Consider the following 18870-nt stretch of genomic DNA (forward strand, 5'->3'; position numbering starts at 1 on the left):
ATATTTAGTATTAAAAAAATTCGTGCTGTGGGCCCGGGTGTTGGTGGGGCCCGCGAGGGCTTGGTTGTCGCATGCGCCCGCTCATTCCCCTCGCTTTCCGATGGATGAGTCTCGATAAACGTGCGAGGCTTCCACGTGTTCCATCCTGCCACGTCAGTAATGCCAGCGTCCCCCGCGCGGTGGATGCGGGCCCGGGGCAGCCCGAATAAAGAAGGAAGTGAGATTATTATAACCATATAAGAGAATAAAATACCACTTCTTAGTTCTTATCCTTTCTCCTTTGAATCCAACAACCAAATATATTATCCTGTGGTCTCAACGTTTCACCTTTCTCCATCCTCGTGCCAATCTCCCACTAGAAAAAGAAGTTTTTTTTTTTTTTTTTTGAGAGAGAGGCAGGGTGAGAGCGAAACTTTGGTGCTATATTAAATTTCATTCTTTAATGGGAGGGGGGTAATTAATTGATTAACTATGTGGAACAGCTGAACTTGTGGGTGATCTCCAGTGACCTTCGTGCTATTTTAGCATTTGAGGTTTGCTTAAATGGAAAGCATGCCTCTTGGGAATATTTAAGGGCCTATTTATTGGAAAGATCGAATAAATTAATGTAGATCATGCTTTTATAGGGAGGAAATCCCAAGAGGGACGCCTTGCATCTGCACTGCACAAGAAACCCACGTTACAAAAGCACGAGCTTTTATTATATTATATCAATACTTTATTGCATTAGGATTATGCTATCATGTAGCATATTTGTTTAATAACCATCCTATAGCACTTTTTTTTTTTTATTGACTTGTGCTTATAATAGTGCTGATAGATCAACAACGATATTTTACAGGTTAGATGGCGAGTTGCCCAAGAGAAGATTGTTGGAGTTAGATTATTCTTGTCATGGAATCGATACTTGTACACCTTTCCTAAGCAGATGCTGCATTCATGTATTTGTCCGAGGAGAGTGCATATATTAAAAGAGAGTATTTGTACTGTCGTTGTTTGAAATAATTATTTTAACATCAAATTCTGCAGTGGTCTAAATTAATGACTTTAGGGTGCCCATTTTGGCCCCCGAATTGTCAAAGGTGAGGAACGCACCCAGCGGAGGGTTCCCGTAGAAGACTTAGAACATGGTGGATGACCATTCCAATTAATATATTCCCACTTTCAAAAGCAATTGTAAAACTTAGTATATTATTAGCACATCAGACTCTACTTATATATATATATATATATTTTTTTTATGAGTATCATGATGCTAGGGATATGAAATTGGATAATCTACTATACGAATAAAAAAAAGACTGCGGTGGAATTATTTAACAAGTAATTTTATAGCGCTCCGGTCGGTCATACAGAGAGTTATTTTATGCCATAAGATTCATAGGGATTGACATAGTTCATTGGTTTGATTTGAATCAGAAATAGCCACATCAGCATTAGCATGAAAAAAAAGATTAGGTGAACGAACTAGAACCCAATCATATTTTTCTTATTTCTAATTTACATAAGTTTTTGAAAATAGGATGACTTGTGCTTGGAATAAGATTGTTCAGTTTAAAAATATTTAAGTAACCAATAAATCCCAAAAGATTATAACCAGATTAATTAAATAAATAATTAGTCTAGAGGGAACCCGAACGAACACAAAATCATACCAATGCTGAATGATCCCGAGAGTTAGAACTGATGGGAGAAGAATCCCGAATGCATATTAAGTTTAACAACCAGGGTGGTTCGACATTGTTCAGGCCTATTAAAGGATGGCGCAGCCACTTATAAACTACCATAACTAAAAACTGGAGATATAGGATTCTCGCTAGGCTTAGGATTCGCCCTCTTTAAGCCAAAACTGGAGATATGGGAGGGTGGTCCGCAAGAACGGCGGAGAAAAAGACTTTGACTTGGTTGAGTGCGAAAGTTCCTAGTGCCGTGGACCATTCACTGTTATCCTGAGAGTCGAAGCCACTCCACCCAAATAAATTCAAAGAGAGATGCTTTAAAAGATCCAGCGAACATACAGAGGAAGTGTGCTTTCCTCTTAGTTTTTCGTTAGGACATTTCTTGCAACGCTGGATATTTGTAATAAAGCCTTTCTACGTGTGGCCACTCATGCCCTCGGCCTTCCCCACGACTACCACGCTAACCAGAGGCCACCTTAACCCCCAAGAGTTTAATAGAAGCCTGAACTCCAAATATAAGGCCAATCAGAAGTTACACGCTAAATGCAAGAAGGAAACTCGGGATCACAATATAAATGGGAGAGACCCCCCTAGTCCGTTGGTCTAACACCAACACGGATGGATCCAAGTGGCCCAACCACGAATTGGTGTTTCATTATACGGCCACTGCTAACTTGTGTTTGCCCGGAGCATATTTTAACAACAAATCTCGAATTGTGCTAAGAAACTATTGGATGTTCAATCAACCAATATTTAAGCACTCTTTTTACTTGTGCTATATATGTGCAAAATATTTTACAGTGATATTAATCAGTCTTCTGCAAGTTACCTCGTAATCATGGGCAACAAAGAGTAGGAACAAGCGAGAGCTAGCGTGCTGGAAGAGGTCTTGTGTTATTCCAAAGCCATTCACGAGCAGAACCATCAAGCAGAGGTGATACCTGCATTGATAATGCAAGAAGTTTTCGATCATCAGCAACATCAAGTCAATTGGTTGCCAATAAGGCTTGCCAGAAAATTGAGAATATCTAATGAATAATTTCTGCAACCCATGCAATCATGCACAATAGCAGAAGAATATTTGTTGGACGGCCATCCCATCAATCGATGAAATATTGGGAGAGTTTTGGCCATGAGGTTCTTGTATTTATAAGACGAAATCGATGGATGTCCTCAGCACTCAATCTCCATGATTTCTAGAGACAATCAAGCAATGTATCATTTGTTTAGATTCATCTCGTAGAATTGATACATCCACTCCCACAATGTACGAATAGATAAAGACAGATTTCTTAGTTAGCAATGTAAGAAGAAATGCCAGGGGCATCAGCAGATTTGAAATTAACATGTTAAAGATTTGTAGCGGCACTAATCAGATCACAGGGTCAATTTCACATATGGCCTATGGATGCAGGTCAATCATTCAAGATGTTGACTTTTTTCCTTCTTACCAGTAAGCAAGGTATAGTTAACTTTTACCAACTGATGAATCAAATGATAAAAAACAACCGGAAGGAGTTGATGTCCCTTCTTAGGCAATGAAGTAGTGAAGCATATATAGGACTCGGCTATGCTTTGTTTCTTGCAGCCAATGAACAAGGAAATATTCCCTTAATAAAATATTTTGCTTCTATGTTTATTCCCCCATTGTAACATCTCTTCTACAATTCTACACAAAGATCAAGCAATATAATACAATAGTTAGAGCAAGGTACACCATCTCTATACCGGGCCTTATACCGGTACCACTATATCCACTATGTCAGTACACCCAGTCTGTGGCCGATTTGGCGTACCAAGTGTCGGCACGCTCTTTATACCATGTATTGGTACCAAACCGGTACAATACCGTATGTTCTGTACTGTCTGGTTCGGTACAGTATAATGTACCATAGTTTAGAGCTATTCTAACCAACACTGTCAGTATACCACTAGCCGGTATATATTATATAATTGTATGATTGCATACTTGGTAAGTTTTACTAGATTGTGAATATCAGATTGGTGAGAGCATAGAGAAAATAATGGCATATTAGGATATAGGATTTTTAAGGTAACTGACCTTATCCCAAACTTGTGAATGGTAATCGTTGAGCCAATTGATCTCCATAGGAGATAACAGGGATACATCAACTAGTTTACTCTGCAAAATAGTGCCAGTAAGGAAGTAAAACTAGCATAGCTGGAATAGGACTTCTTATAATAAATTTTAACAAATCTTGATACCATGCAGCAAAAAAATCCAAGAAAGATGACAATAATAACATAATATGGGTTTATCAAAAGCCATTTTGGTGCTTCACAGATTATATCACTTTGTGCTACAATGTCGCATAAAGCATCAAATAGGAACCCACTGCAGTATGTTGTGTAACTAGTCCAACTGAAACTTGAACGTTTTTCTAATATCATATGCACTATATTAGAAAACAAAGAAATTCAAGATAGTCTAAACCAAAACTTTAGCGCTTATTAAATCCAGCTGAAATGTGACCTTCCTTGACAATGGTATATGCCATGATTCAAGTACAAGATTAGCTACTAAAACAAATATTGATACCAAGAATTTGAACCCAACAACTACATAAAGTCATGGGAAACCCAAGACCTTGTTCGTTTAATTTGATCGATATTTGTACACAAAAGGAAAGACAAATTTTTGAGCTGCCACACATTTGCATATATTCAAATCTTTTAAGAAAGTGCTATTTCACATAATGAATGTTCCAGTAGTTAATAGTCTCATAAAATTCCAAGTCAGTAAATTTAGTAGATGAACAAAACCATTTTTGATCAAGCCTAAAAACCTAATTAAAATACACATTCTGAAAAAAGTTTTTAAATAATGCATAACCCAAAATGTCCACGAAAATGATCTTGCTAGAATATCTATTTTCGTTCAATTGCATTGCTCTTGGCAAGTAAATAACCAGACCTCATATTAGCAGTATGAAAGAATTCAAGATGAATAAAAAGTCAAAGATGAGTTGTTAGCACTTTTTTGGACTGCAGGATTCCAGATTGTCCTGGAAAATAGGAAGGGTGTAAATAGTGATGGAATAAAAATTTTAAGAACAAAAACTCAAAAGATACCTGCCTCATTGGAATTTGTTTAGGAATAGCATTGGTGTGGATAGTGACTTGTCTAATGGATAGATTGGTTTCATAGCATTTTGTTGCTTAATAATGACAACCATCCATTTACAAATGTGGATGGGTGGCACTAACTCAGTATAGTTTGACACTATTCTGAATAATATTGGAAGCAACCTTTAAATTGAAACCATTCCCTAGGAGCACCATCCATATTTGATTCAACATAACCCATCAATTTTAAGTCATAACACAACTCTAATCCAAGTGATAACAACAAATAAAAAATCAAGGTATTTGACAACCCACCGCAATAATTGGTGAAGCATAGAAATCCTGTAACCAGCCCCATCCCATTACCCCCCCCCCCCCCCCCCCCCAAAACACACAAAAAAAAAAAAAAAACTATACATGCCACTCCCTGGCTCCAACCATGGGTGTAAATCTGGTGGTAAAGATATATGGTAACATTTTCTACATATTAAACCATTACAATTATGTATGCCAATTAACATAAATTACACAATGCATAAGAAAACAGAAATATAACAAAATGTCTAGATACCTGAATTGGGACAAATGTAAGTTTTTCAAAACCAAGATATCCTATGCCTCCAAAGCAATTTGGTAATTTAACCACTTCAACAAGAAGGAGATTCTGCAGAGAAACATGAAAAAGTGTAACATTTAAGCAACAGCTAGCAACCACAACAATTTTTTTTGGAAAAATTAGTGTCCTGCCAAGTCAGATAGAACATACAAACAATGGATCCATTTAACAAAGTAAAAAGACCACACAGGAACAACGATGCAAGAACAGAATAACAATCTGCCACTTCAAATTATGGAGGAACTGGACCTACTCACGATAATCTGGACTTTCAAAATTTTGACATTACTTAAATTGGATCGAGTAATAAAAAAAAATTACATTTAAAGCAGCATCAGGAATATAGTGTTCTTGTTAATCTAACATAGATACACTAAAAAATAAAAAGTTTAAGGATAAACTAACAAATTAGATAACTTTCTACAGAAACCAGCTTCAACAAACTAAAAATAAAATATTGATAAATCAGGAAACATGTTGGATTGGTGATTCTAAAGTTTGGAAAGTAAAATAAGCTCGATATTTGAAAAGATGAAATGTAAGAAAATGTTGAAACAGGTAGCTAAAAGTTTTCAGGTTGTTTGTCCCCATAAAAAATGTTGGTGGTTTCAAACCATCATTATCTTCTCCCATGCTCCACCTCTCTTCATATTTTCTACCTTCCAATTACTCCAATTTATCTATATACTACTATACAGGTGAATATCTTAAAGGAAATTCTTCTAGATTTTATGAAATACAATAATTAGGCACAAGTGAGTGAGCGAGAGCTAAACCAATTTGCTGTCTAACCAGTTGGCTCGTCTCCATACCATTTCTACAAATATAATTGAAATGAAATCCTTAGAACATATCATGAAAACTGAAATAAGCTCAAAGAAAAGGCCATAGAACGAGAGGTCAGAACTGTAGTTTAGACATAAAAGCTTATAAGAAAAATTCTATTAATGGGTGTAAAGGTTTCAAAAGAAGCTGAAACGCATTCCTTTTTCTTATGTGCTACAATTGATGGCAGGATTTGCAAGCTCAAGGTACTAAGCTTATAGGCATTCCAACATAGTAATATGGCATACCATGGTTAAATGATTTTCTAAATTTTAAAAGAACAGAAGTTCTTCATAAGGAGGGCGAGCCTTAGCATAATGGTAAGGTTACTCCAATGCGACCTAGTTGTCATGGGTTTGAAACACAGAAATAGCCTCTCCATATATAGGAGTAAGGTTGCGTACATATAGCCCTCCTTAGACACCACAATTGCGGGAGCCACGTCCACTAGGATGTCCTTTTTCAGAAGTTTTTCAAAAACGAATATTTACTGCATCACTAAAAAAGGGTTTCACCAACTAGGAAATTTTATACATCACTTTGGCAGTTGCATTCGTTCATCCACATCTACAATAGTACTACATCTGGATTATTAGTAAATAAGCAAGAAATTAGGCATAAGACATTTGCTAAATGAAACTTTATTGTAATTAGATGTACAATAGGCATGAACAGGCATTGAACGAATGAAGTATGGATAGAGTACTTTCAACGGCTTGCAGAAATTTTTGTGTTGAAATGTATAAATTGTCCAAATTGATACCTACCTTTTGTAGTCAGTTGATTCTATATGTCATATTATATAACATCAATATATTTGCAGACAAAGGAGATTCATGAATCTTATCTTTCAGGAATCAGACGAAAAGATTGCTTTGTGAACTAACAAATGAAAAATCACAATTTTTTTAGATGAAAAATAGCACACATATTAATTTCTTTGCAACAGAGAAAAAGATTGTCATAAACTAACATTTTAGCCAGATGTTAGTAGTACTACATGATTGTATACTAATTTAAGGAATTAACATTCAAGTGAAAGAGTTTGAAAGAACTGGCTCATATACCTTTTCGCTTAAATCAATCATCTTTTTAAACAATTTTGTCAGCAGAAACTTAAAGTTTACCTTTCCATGTAGGGCACAAAAACTATGAGCCATTGGTTGTGCATGACATTGTTTTTGGGAAAGGAATTGGTCATGTAACTTACATTATAATTTCATATGGGTAAGATACAGTATCTATAATATAACAGCACAGATGAACATAAAAACAAAGAAAAAAAAAACTATGAAACCTACCTCAATCCGAATACCAAATGAATTGTCTTCGTAATAGCCAGGTTCGTTGCTTACAACCATACCCTTCTGCAAAGCAGTCATATTTCCATATCGGAAGCTTATACTTTGAGGGCCTTCATGGACATTTAATGCAGCTCCCACCCCATGACCAGTCCCTGAAACATGTAAAGGTAAAATCCAACTTGATTACGTAGAAAGTATCGGTCTTTAAGCAGTCATAACATGTGAAAGATAAATTTGACATAGATCCTTCAAGAAAATAAATAGCTGTTTGAAGAGGAAACTACCATGTCTGTAATCAAGCCCAATTTTCCATAAAGAAGAACGTGCTAGTACATCCAGTACAAAACCAGGAGTGTGCTCAGGGAATACTGCCTGATCAAGAGCTATATGACCCTGAATGAATAAGATAACTCTATTTGTAAGGCCAAAATCCAGTTCAAATTACAATCAAGTGTAAATAACAAAAAATCTAGTAGTTTGCCAATGTTTACAAGCAGGCAAGAAGATATCTGGACAGGATCAAAACAAGTTAAACATCTTATTTACAGTTTACATACTATAGCATCTGTATACCTTAAAGGGAAAATGTCAAATGAACAATTTACATTAAAAAAATTCAAATAAGCAAGTCACCTGTAGAACTCTTGTGAAGCACTCTTTTTGTCGTGGTGTAGGTTCACCAAAATGTACTGTTCTTGTTATGTCAGTTGTACCATCAACATACTGACCTCCACTATCTAAGAGGAAGAGGTTCTTGTCATCAACAACACTGCAACTATCTGGTTCTGGACTATAATGTATTACAGCACCATTTGCACCATAACCTGAAACAAGAGTTACTTGTTGGTTAACTATTGAGACACTTTGTTCCATTTTAGCCAGTAATAAAGAAGAACTTAAAGCTAAATTACTCAAAAAGACCATACAGAGATATGTAGTGTAAGAGCTATAGCATTTATTCAAAAATTCCAATGGAGGATGGAACAATAAACCTGTCTTTCATGCCTACAACCTAAAGCATAGCACATCAAATTTGAAGTGCTAAACATGGAAGATAACAGTCTCTTGTCTGAAGGGGGGTTGTATGACAAGGCCAAACTATGAAGAGAAATATGAAATTGACAGGGATGGTAATCAAGTAAAGCTACGTATACAGCTTCGTTGATCCCTACAACAGACCAGGCTCAAGAAATAGCACAGCGGATATTCAAGAACAAGTTAAATAAAGGAGAGGGCTAGATAAGATTCAAGGGAGAGTTGGAGACAACTTTCAGAATCTGTTGAAATCGAAATATAGTGGATCTATAAATTTAGAAAGAGAACCAACCATGGTGGAAAGCAACTAAAAAAAGTTGGAAGAAACAGAAACTTTCAAGAAAAGCCAGGCATCTTAGTCAACAAGATCTAGAATGTTAATTGCCCGAAAGAGCGATTTAAGGGAATAGAGGTTAAGTCTGATATTGCTCAAATTACTTAAAGGTAAACTAATAAGTCTGAAAACAAAGATTATATAATTAACTATAATCTTCATAAAGACAGTTTGGCTTGTGAAGAAAGTTGCTATCAACTGAATGATTGTAACTTCCTAGAAACAAATGTAGCAAAAAATCATTAATTTCATGTGTGAGAATTTACAACAAAAACTGGTGGCTTATGGTCATACACAACAGATCAGTCTAGTAATATCTATACACTTGTGATAGATTACTTTACAGGTGATCAATCTGAAATTATGGTTGACCTGTAATTAGTGTTAATAACTGAGATGAAAACAAAGATGAAAAATGAATCAGAATTATGACAGGAGAACATACAATTGATTAAGGGTTACAAATAGGTCTAACAAATTAGAATCTACTGAGTGCAATTTCTGGGAGAATTTGAATTAAAACTGAGACCATTACAGAGATTGACAGCCAAGAAATGCCTTAGAATGATTACATTCACTATATCAGATCCCTGCACAAAAGAAATTTATTAGAAGTCAGAGAAAATGATGAAGTTATACCCAGAAAAGTTAGACCAAGGCAAATAAAATGAAGGACGGAAAAGAAAATGTCATTGTGGGCGTGAAGGATGTTTCAATAATATAAGCACAGCATTATAGAGAAGATGAGATCAAGGTGGTGTGCAGTAGAAGTAGAGTTACAAATACATATATTCGAGGAATTCTAGATTGCTGCCATAAAGGATAAATTGGTGTATGGCTGAAATGACACTGTTTGAATATCCAACATACTTAATGTACAAGTAGGAGTCCAAAAGAACATTGTATGACCTAAATAGTTGCATCAGTATCAATGAGAGAATCTGCAAAACTTTTGTCAGAATACATTTTAGTTTCAATAGGAAAAATGACAAGCAAGGGGCCATACATCAAAACCAAGGGGATAAGTTGAATTGCTCATTGATATGGCAAATTAAATCAATTTCCCTTTGTTATTATGAATAAACTAACATAACTTTCTCACAATGAATTTTGAAGTTCCATATTAGAATAAAATCTTGTGTAGACCTTCTCACAGGATCAGAAAATATTAAATTGTAGCATAGAAGACATGAAGAAATTAGGGAAAAGAAAAGAATGAAATAAATTTACCACTAATAGTATCAAAGCTTGTGTCCATGAAACCAGCTTGCTTTTTACGAAATTCAAGTAGCTTATCAGCCACTTCTACTTCTGTAAGTACTGCATTCTTATGAATTTCCTCTTCCATCCAAGCCCAAAACTCCACCAGAGCAGCTGCATCTCTGCAAGAGTTTGCATTACCAATGATAAATTTTGTGGCATACCCCTTAACTTTCATCTCTGAGGATAAAAGAGAAGGGTTGATGCAGTTGAATCTTATCAGTTCCGCTAACACTGTCTCAAAGATAACTACATACCAACATCTAATGTTGTCACATAAAATATATGGAGAGAAATAAGACTCCACATGCAACCCGTAGCTCATTTAGTCCTATTTAAGCAGGGTTTCAAGCATCTAAATTATTGTTTACTTGTAGCTCATTTCCTCTGCATGCCAACCCAACAGATAGAGGGTGGGATTGTGGGAGCAATTGTCATAGCAAGTGGTAGGAGTTCCAATAAAGTGTTTGCATAGCATTCTTGCACATGAGATACTATCCTAATTTAAGCTTGCTTCCACCTTTCAGTAAATTAATTAATGTAAAAATACCAAGGTTTCAAACTATATATAATATCTTTACTTCAAATCATTTTATACGGACTCGTGATAGCTATAACTGGTGGTAAAAACTAAAAGAATCTAGAAGCATCTGAAAGTGGGAGCTGGAGTAACAGAGAGAGTGGTTCACACAGCTAAAATATATTCAAGAGTGCAGCTTGTTTTTCAAATGGGTGCAAGCTGCTGCTGGTGGTAAAAACTAAAAGAATCTAGAAGCATCTGACAATGGGAGCTGGAGTAACAGAGAGAGTGGTTCACACAGCTAAAATATATTCAAGAGTGCAGCTTGTTTTTCAAATGGGTGCAAGTTGCTGTGCGTAAATGGATGCTTGCAAGAGCAAAAGCCATGGACTCACAGAAGCAGCCTTTCATTTGCAAGTGAACATGCATCCCACCAATCCTTAATGATGGAGCAGCAAAACACAAGCTATTTTATTTTATTTAAAAGAAATATATAAAGAATAATCAATGTTATGAGATAAAGAAACAAAAAGGATGTTAGGATTGCATCTAGACTTGCTCACTTTTTCAAATTTTGCTAAATATCCTGTGTTGCATGCACTAAATGTGCAGAACCAAAAAAGAAACATAACAAAATGTGTTATGTTGATCAACACTAAAGTACATACGCTACCATAATTTGGCATTTAGGGGAATATTATTTTTACTATTTGTTGTGCTATGTCTGATATACATTGTCAATACTTTCCCTATCAATTTAAGCTTTTGCGGTATAGTAAGTTACATTGGTATTAGAGACAAAGATCATGGGTTCAAATCCCATTCAGGCCAATTTTACCCATTTGGTTTCTTTTCTTATCTAGACTCATTTCCAGCTATTACTTGAATCATTGTTGACTTGTCATCTTGACTTCTTCATGCCTTCATCTGCGTGTTCCGGGCTGCACAGGTGTTAAGGCCTGATATGAATTGTTGATCCTATCCCTACTAGTTTAAGCTTTAGGGATTAGGTGGTTATTTAACAGTGTCAGAGCTCAGGTTTGCTGTAAGTCATGAGTTCAACTCCCCTCAAGTTCAGTTATTTACTTAATTATCCCTGATTATTTGTTATTCTTATACCGATCTTTCTTGACTCACTTACCCCACCACATTAATGGTCTGGGCCACATGTGAGGAGGGGTGTAAAGCCTAATTTACATTGTTGACCCTTTCCCTATCAGCTTAAGCTTTTTTGAATTAGTTGGTTAGTTGACACATTGGCAGTGAAACAACCAAAGCCTGGTGCTTCTTGTGCCCCACATCCAAGGCATAAAATGGCAAGACTCAAGGTGTCCGTCTGCATATGCTTTGTATGTGATGCATCTGTCTCACCTAGAATGTAACCTTCCCATGAGCCTCAAGGCATCTCTTCAGAGCCTTCCCTTAATGTATGAGGTGAGGCAAGTCCCAAATAGGTCTTTCTAAAACCATGCTGTCAAATAATTTTTTCAACACACAAATGCTTATATAGATAAAATGCATGTATATGCTATGGTAGAAGAATTTCTGTTTGGCTAATTCATGTACTACTCTAAAGAACTTTAGTTCTGACTAACCTTTTCAACACATTTCCTTCTTGGCTGCATAATTCATCCAGTTGTAATTTGCACCACAACTAAAAATTCGTATTATATTCTACAGGTTAAATCAAAAGGTACCTTAAATGACAACTGCGCATCCCGTCAATCTCTGACTTATTTTTCACTGCTTTGGCCAGGGTGACAGGGGAAAGCTTGTACAATCCAGTTGGCCCTTCAATCCGAATATCTTGATGCTTGTTTGTTGCCATATCTGGAGATGTTTCTCCGTCAACTTTTTTGTCCCTTGCTTGCTTTTCAAATTTTGCAAAATGTTTATTACAAGCAGATTTAAATCTGCTAACAATTGCAGCATTTACACTAGATGTATCCAACCAGAGTTTTGCTCCTCGTGCTGCCAAACTGAATAATGGTTATTATGAACATAAGAGCTTAAAAATAAAAAGAAAAGAACTACCTTATAATGGACACGACAAACTTAAAGTTTTGAAACTAAATTGAGAGATGAGATCATTTTTCCAGTTTAGATGCTTGGATGACGATAAAAAAAAAAAAAAACAAACCTGTTTGCCTAGTAAAGCCATTATACCAACAAGCTGTTGCAAAAGCATGTATGACACCAAAGTAGCTGCCTAATAAAAAATTGCACACTGAAGCAAGATAAAAAGCAATTTCCTATCAAACTGATACATGACTCTTTTTTGTTTTAATTTTTAACAAGACTCACAAGCATATTCCTATGACCACTCAAGCTAAACCAAGTCAGCTAGTTAAGAATAGTACTATGAAGAGTTTTATAAAAGTGAGTGAGAAGAAACACGGCCACCGCAAGACAGTGAGTGTCTAATGCTTAAAGAAATATATCAGAAACTGAAGCAATCAAAAGCAGGACAAAAATCGTCAAACTCTAAGTACCGACTTCTGATATCTGCTATGTAACTAATGAGGCCAACTCAAGATGTCACATAATACTACTGTTATGTAGCATCAAATTTTTGATGCTGGGAGAACCTCGATTATGCTTTGATGGTTGTTTGAGTTCAACTCATTTTGCAAATAAGCCAGATAAATCTGACCCATTTAAGATAAATCAAAAAAATGCCATATATGGCAGTATATATTGTTCGCAAATATCACAGAAATATAGTTAGCTGAGTCAAGCCAACTGTGACACAATCAAGACAAGACAGTCTTTTAAAGCCTGGTTACACAGTTACCAGTTACCATCACATTGATCAGCCAATCGATGTTATGTCCGGTTGACTCATCTAACTGAAAATCCATCATTATTATGTAGGAAAGGGAGAAGAGGACTTTTCAAGAAAGATTTTGTTGAAGGGCCACTCTATCAACAACACTCACATCTGAGAACCAAAATCACAGCCCTTGTAAATCATTTATTTCTTCCACATTCATTCTTCTAATCTCGCTAAGGCATCACTTGAACTTCATGCTTTAAGCAAAGTTAAATTTATAATGAGGCAAACTTATTTTTTCCAATCCAGAATTAAGAGTAAGCTATTGACTCAAGATCCAGAGAAGCATTTCATCTACGTCTATCATCTAATTCTCTCTCTCCACTTCAGCCGAAAACCTAAACATCCACCTCTCCACTCCCTAAAATTCATCCTTTTTATGCTCGCAAAACTTATGCTGCTAATTGAATAATTGATTGTCACACCCCGAGCCCGAAGCCCGACAGACGCCGCACGCCCGCACGGTGGGCCGTACAGGCGTGCAAGGCTGATCATAACAAAGCTATTATAGATGCTTAAAACTTACTTAAATATTTATATATATTCAAAACAATTTTACAAAGTTTCAAAATAGCATATGTCAACATAATTAAAGTATTTCAGCTAGTCTAACCAAAATTCTGATTTGAGCAAAATCTTCCAAAAAAATCCATCGCACTCCCCAATCTTGTGCAATCAAGCCTCTAGATGTGAAGAATAGACAGAATAGGATAATAAGCTACACTAGCTCAGTAAGCAACATAATACCTCAAAGTGGGGTCAAAGCATACTAGATATTTAATCAAAACACAAAATAATGACTGAAAATTAAGTCACAAATAAGCATATATTTTTTTCAAAACTTATTATCATTTTCACAATAACTCTGATATCAGACTCCTAACATTAATAAACTACGGCCACGTAACCCAGTGGCATGGGTTGCACAAGTGCCAAAAACCACTATTATTAACCATCAGTGGCAACGATGTCCAAAAACCACTATTCTAATCATCGGTGGCAACGTTGTCCAAAAACCACTATTCTAATCATCGGTAACAACGGTATCGAAACTAGTGTCTCACAGATACAAGTCGACAGGGCCAACAAATAATCTCCATTGGCGGGGCCAGAACATAGCCATACTGGGAATACATTCATACAAAATAGGTAACTTGCCCAGTCAAATTTTACATATTTCATAGCATATAACAAAATTTTCAAATGGTATTTAATATGTCTGACCCATTTTACTAAGTACAAAACATATCTCAAAATTTAATCCACTGATAATTAATTTATCAAATAATTTAGAAAATACACTTTGAAGTATTAAGTTACTTACCTCTTTTCGCTTAAATCCCACTTCACACAAACAAGTCAGGTGCACCTATTTAAATATCATTAGAATATAATTATTTTTTCATTAATCTCAGAGCTAAGCAAAACCAAAAATACTACTGGACACGGTCCAACAGGATCCCACACGGTTGAATTGAGCTGGGCTCACAATAGATACGACCCAAATAAGGCCCAACAAGACTGGACTGGGCCCAAGTTAGGCCCACAAAGGGTACGGCCCAACTGGGCCCAAGTTAGGCCCGCAATGAATAGAGCCCAAGCTTGGCCCAGTTCGGCCCACGATGGGCCCTTTTTTTTCTTTTCTTTTCTCTCTTTTCTTTTTCTTCTTCTCTTTTCTTCTCCTTTTCTTTTCTTGTTTTCTTTTCTTTTCTTCTTCTTCTTCTTTTCTTTTTTTCTTTTCTTCTTCCCGAACCTTCCTTTCCTCTCTTCTCTTCTTCCTCTCACCTTCCCCCCCTTCTCTCGTGAACACAAGGGAAGGAAGATCCCAACCCGGGGTGCTCAGGAGAAGAACCCACGGCGGAGAGGGAGCTCGGGAGGGGAACGGCATGAGGCCGGCAGTGCCGGCGGCCGGCCAGTGGTGCCTGCGGTGCCCGCAGCCCAGCCTCCTCTTTCCCACGAACACAAGTAGTCCCTCACCGGAGTGCTCGAGAGGGCCAGGCCGAGACCGGCGACGCCTACGGCGGCCGGCCCTCACCTTCTTCCCGTGGAGGAGACACGTGCACGGGTGAGCCCCCCCTTCTTTCTTTCTCTCTCTCTCTCTCTCTCTCTCTCTCTGTTATCCCGAGTAAATCAGGAGGAAGCACGGAGAAAAAGAAACGAGGGGGTCGGGAGGCTCACCTAGTTCCGGAGAGGAGTCACGAGCACCTTCTCCGACGACACAGACGTCCGTTCAGGAAGCCCCGTCTCTAAGGAAGGAGGAGAACAGTTCGACGACTGAGCCACCGTACATCAATTTTTCCCCCTCGAAGAAATAGGTAGTGGCCTCCAGATGGGCTGCCGACTTTGGTCCAGGTCAGCCCATCTGGCGGCCTAGTAGTCACATTCTTTCGTCCTTTAAAAAAATTTCGTTCTCGAAATTTAACATACCTTAGCTTGCAAAAAGGTCCGGATATTTTTCCATCTCGTCCTCCAATTCCCATGTAGTCTCACGTTTTGAGTGACTACTCCACTGGATCTTGACATAAGGAATCGTGTGCCTCTTTAATACTTGTTCCTTTCTATCAATCACATGTACAGGCTGCTCAGCATAGGTCAAATCCTCTCTAAGCTGCATAGGAGCTACTTCTACCACATGGCTCGTATCTGGAACATACTTTCTAAACATGGAAACATAAAATACATTATGAACTCCAGACAGTGACGGTGGATGTGCCAGCCTGTATGCAACAGCTCCAACTAAAGGGCCCACATAGCGCGGATTGAGCTTTCCGCGTATTCGAAATCGCATTACCCCTTCAGTAGGAGACACTCTCAAGATACATGATCTCCGACCTGAAATTTCAATTCTCGCCTTCTATCATCTTCATAACTTTTTTGTCTGCTCTGAGCTATCCGGAGGCGTTTTTTGATTAGCTAAATATTTTCTACTGTTTGTTGAACAATCTCGGGTTCCATAAATTTTTTTCACCTATATCATCCTAACAGATACGAGATCTGCACTTTCTCCCATACAGCGCCTCATAAGGTGCCATCTGAATACTTGCATGGTAACTATTATTATATGCAAACTCAACTAAAGGCAAGTGACGGTCCCAAGAGCCTCTCATATCAATCACACAAGCCTTCAGCATATTTTTTAAGATCTGAAAGTGGTCTCCAAAGCTTTATGCAGACTATCTCAAAAGTGAGATACAAACCGCAAGTCCCTAACGGAAACAATGGATATGGGTACTCCATGCAACCTCACTATCTGCTTAATATAGAGCTCCGCAAACTTTTTCAGTATCATTCCCACTTTGAATGCCAAAAAATGTGCTGACTTAGTCAATCTATCTACAATCACCCATATAGCATCATAACCTTTAGGAATACGAGGCAACCCAGAGACGAAGTCCATTGTGTTGTGTTCCCACTTCCATTCAGGAATTGAAAGGGGATGTAACAATCCTGCCAGTCTCTGGTGTTCTGCCTTAACCTGCTGACAAGTCAAACACTGGGCTACAAACTATGCAATTTCTCTCTTCATGTTATTCCACCAAAATATATTTTTCAAATCTGTATACATCTTAGTACTCCCAGGATGCACTGTATATCCAGTATTATGAGCTTCCCTCATAATTTCTCTCTTTAAATCAGAGTCATTTGGAATACAAATTCTGTTCCTGAATCTCAATGATCCATCCTCATGAAGTCTGAACTCTAACTGAGACCCTGATTCAATGTCACGTCTAATCTTTTGCAACTGAGGGTCATCTGCTTGAGCAATCCTGATCCTCTCTATCAACGTAGGTTGGACACGTAGATTTGCCAAATGTGCATCAAGATCATGCCAACATAACTCAATTTCTGCTCTCCTCAAATCTTCCAAAATTTTCCTCTGAGAGGTGAATAGAGCAGCAATACTACCAGTAGTTTTTCTGCTCAGTGCATCAGCCACCATATTAGCTTTTTCCGGATGGTAATGTATAGACAAATTATAATCTTTTATTAACTCTAAGCATCTTCTCTGTCTCATATTAAGTTCCTTCTGAGTAAAGAGATATTTTAGACTTTTGTAGTCCGTATACACTTTACAAGATTCACCATATAAGTAATGTCTCCAAATTTTCAATGCAAACACAACCGCAATAAGTTAAAGATCATGAGTGCGATAATTTTCCTCATATGGCTTAAGCTGTCGAGAGGCACAAGCAATCACCTTATCATTCTGCATCAACATACAACCTAATCCTTTCTTTAAAGCATCATTGTAGATGATATAACCTTCACCACTGGAAGGAAGGGTAAGGATGGGGGCTGACACCAAACGTTGCTTAAGCTCCTGGAAGCTCTGTTCATATTTATCTGACCACTCAAACTTAACTCCATTACGAATTAGTCGAGTTAAAGGCGCAGCAATGGGAGAAAAACCCTCAACAAATCGTTTGTAATATCTAGCTAGGCCCAAGAAACTACGAATGTCAAAAACATTGTTTGACCTACTCCAGTTGACCACTGCTTCGACCTTCTTTGGATCCACATAGATTTCCTCCTTAGATATCACATGTTCTAGGAACATCACACTGTCCAGCCAAAATTCACTTTTCTTCAATTTACCATACAGTTGCTCATGTCTTAGTGTTTACAGTACTGTCCTCAAATGCTGCTCATGCTCGGCCTAACTTCCAAAATAAATTAAGATATCATCAATAAAGACCACCACAAATTTATCTAAAAGGGGTCTAAACACCCTGTTCATTAGATCCATAAAAGCTGCAGGGGCATTTGTCAGCCCAAAGGATATGACCAAAAATTCATAGTGCCCGTAACGAGTACAGAAAGCAGTCTTAGGCACATCTTCAGCCCTTATCTTTAACTGATGTTACCCAGAACGAAGATTAATTTTGGAGAATACCTGAGCACCCTCCTGAACAAATAGGTCATCAATTCTTGGTAGAGGATACTCATTCTTTACTGTCACTTTATTTATCTTCTGTAATCAATACATAACCTCAAACTACCATCCTCCTCCTTTACAAACAATACTGGAGCTCCCCAAGATGAAACACTGGATCGAATAAAGCCTTTATCAAGCAAATCTTGCAACTATTCCTTTAGTTTTTTCATTTCAGCTGGAGCTATTCTATAGGAGGTTTTGGAGATTGGTGTGGTACTTGACAGATGCAATCGACAATGTACTTGACACCACAATGTTAGATGCCTGAGCATCCTGCTGAGTTAGTGCGTAAACACAGCCTGTGTGCGCGGTCTCTCCCCTTTCTGTTGCTTGGGAGAAGAAGGCTAAGCCGACTGAACTGGAGCAAGAGAAGCTTGCACTTGTTGGGTCCTTTTAGCTTGAGCCTTTGAACTGGTTGAGAGTCTTGTTGATTGCAAGGGA

The 18870-nt window shown here is 37.5% G+C and overlaps 1 protein-coding gene across 2 annotated transcripts in view; it reads right to left on the reverse strand.

The window, feature by feature from the left end:
* Window positions 1-2223: 2223 nt before the first annotated feature.
* Window positions 2224-18870, reverse strand: part of LOC103716452 (aminopeptidase P2) — a 34176-nt gene continuing 17529 nt past the window's right edge. For both annotated transcript variants that reach the window (XM_008804454.4, XM_008804453.4), the window contains 8 exons: window positions 12358-12639; window positions 10111-10262; window positions 8145-8335; window positions 7796-7904; window positions 7509-7663; window positions 5338-5430; window positions 3742-3822; window positions 2224-2620 (listed from right to left, as the gene is read on the reverse strand). In XM_008804454.4, the coding sequence (XP_008802676.2) occupies window positions 2549-2620; window positions 3742-3822; window positions 5338-5430; window positions 7509-7663; window positions 7796-7904; window positions 8145-8335; window positions 10111-10262; window positions 12358-12639 (1135 nt within the window). In that variant the 3' untranslated portion in view covers window positions 2224-2548. The remainder of the gene's footprint in view (window positions 2621-3741; window positions 3823-5337; window positions 5431-7508; window positions 7664-7795; window positions 7905-8144; window positions 8336-10110; window positions 10263-12357; window positions 12640-18870) is intronic.

The sequence above is a fragment of the Phoenix dactylifera genome, unplaced genomic scaffold, assembly GCF_009389715.1.
Source record: "Phoenix dactylifera cultivar Barhee BC4 unplaced genomic scaffold, palm_55x_up_171113_PBpolish2nd_filt_p 000076F, whole genome shotgun sequence".
Taxonomy (NCBI): domain Eukaryota; kingdom Viridiplantae; phylum Streptophyta; class Magnoliopsida; order Arecales; family Arecaceae; genus Phoenix; species Phoenix dactylifera.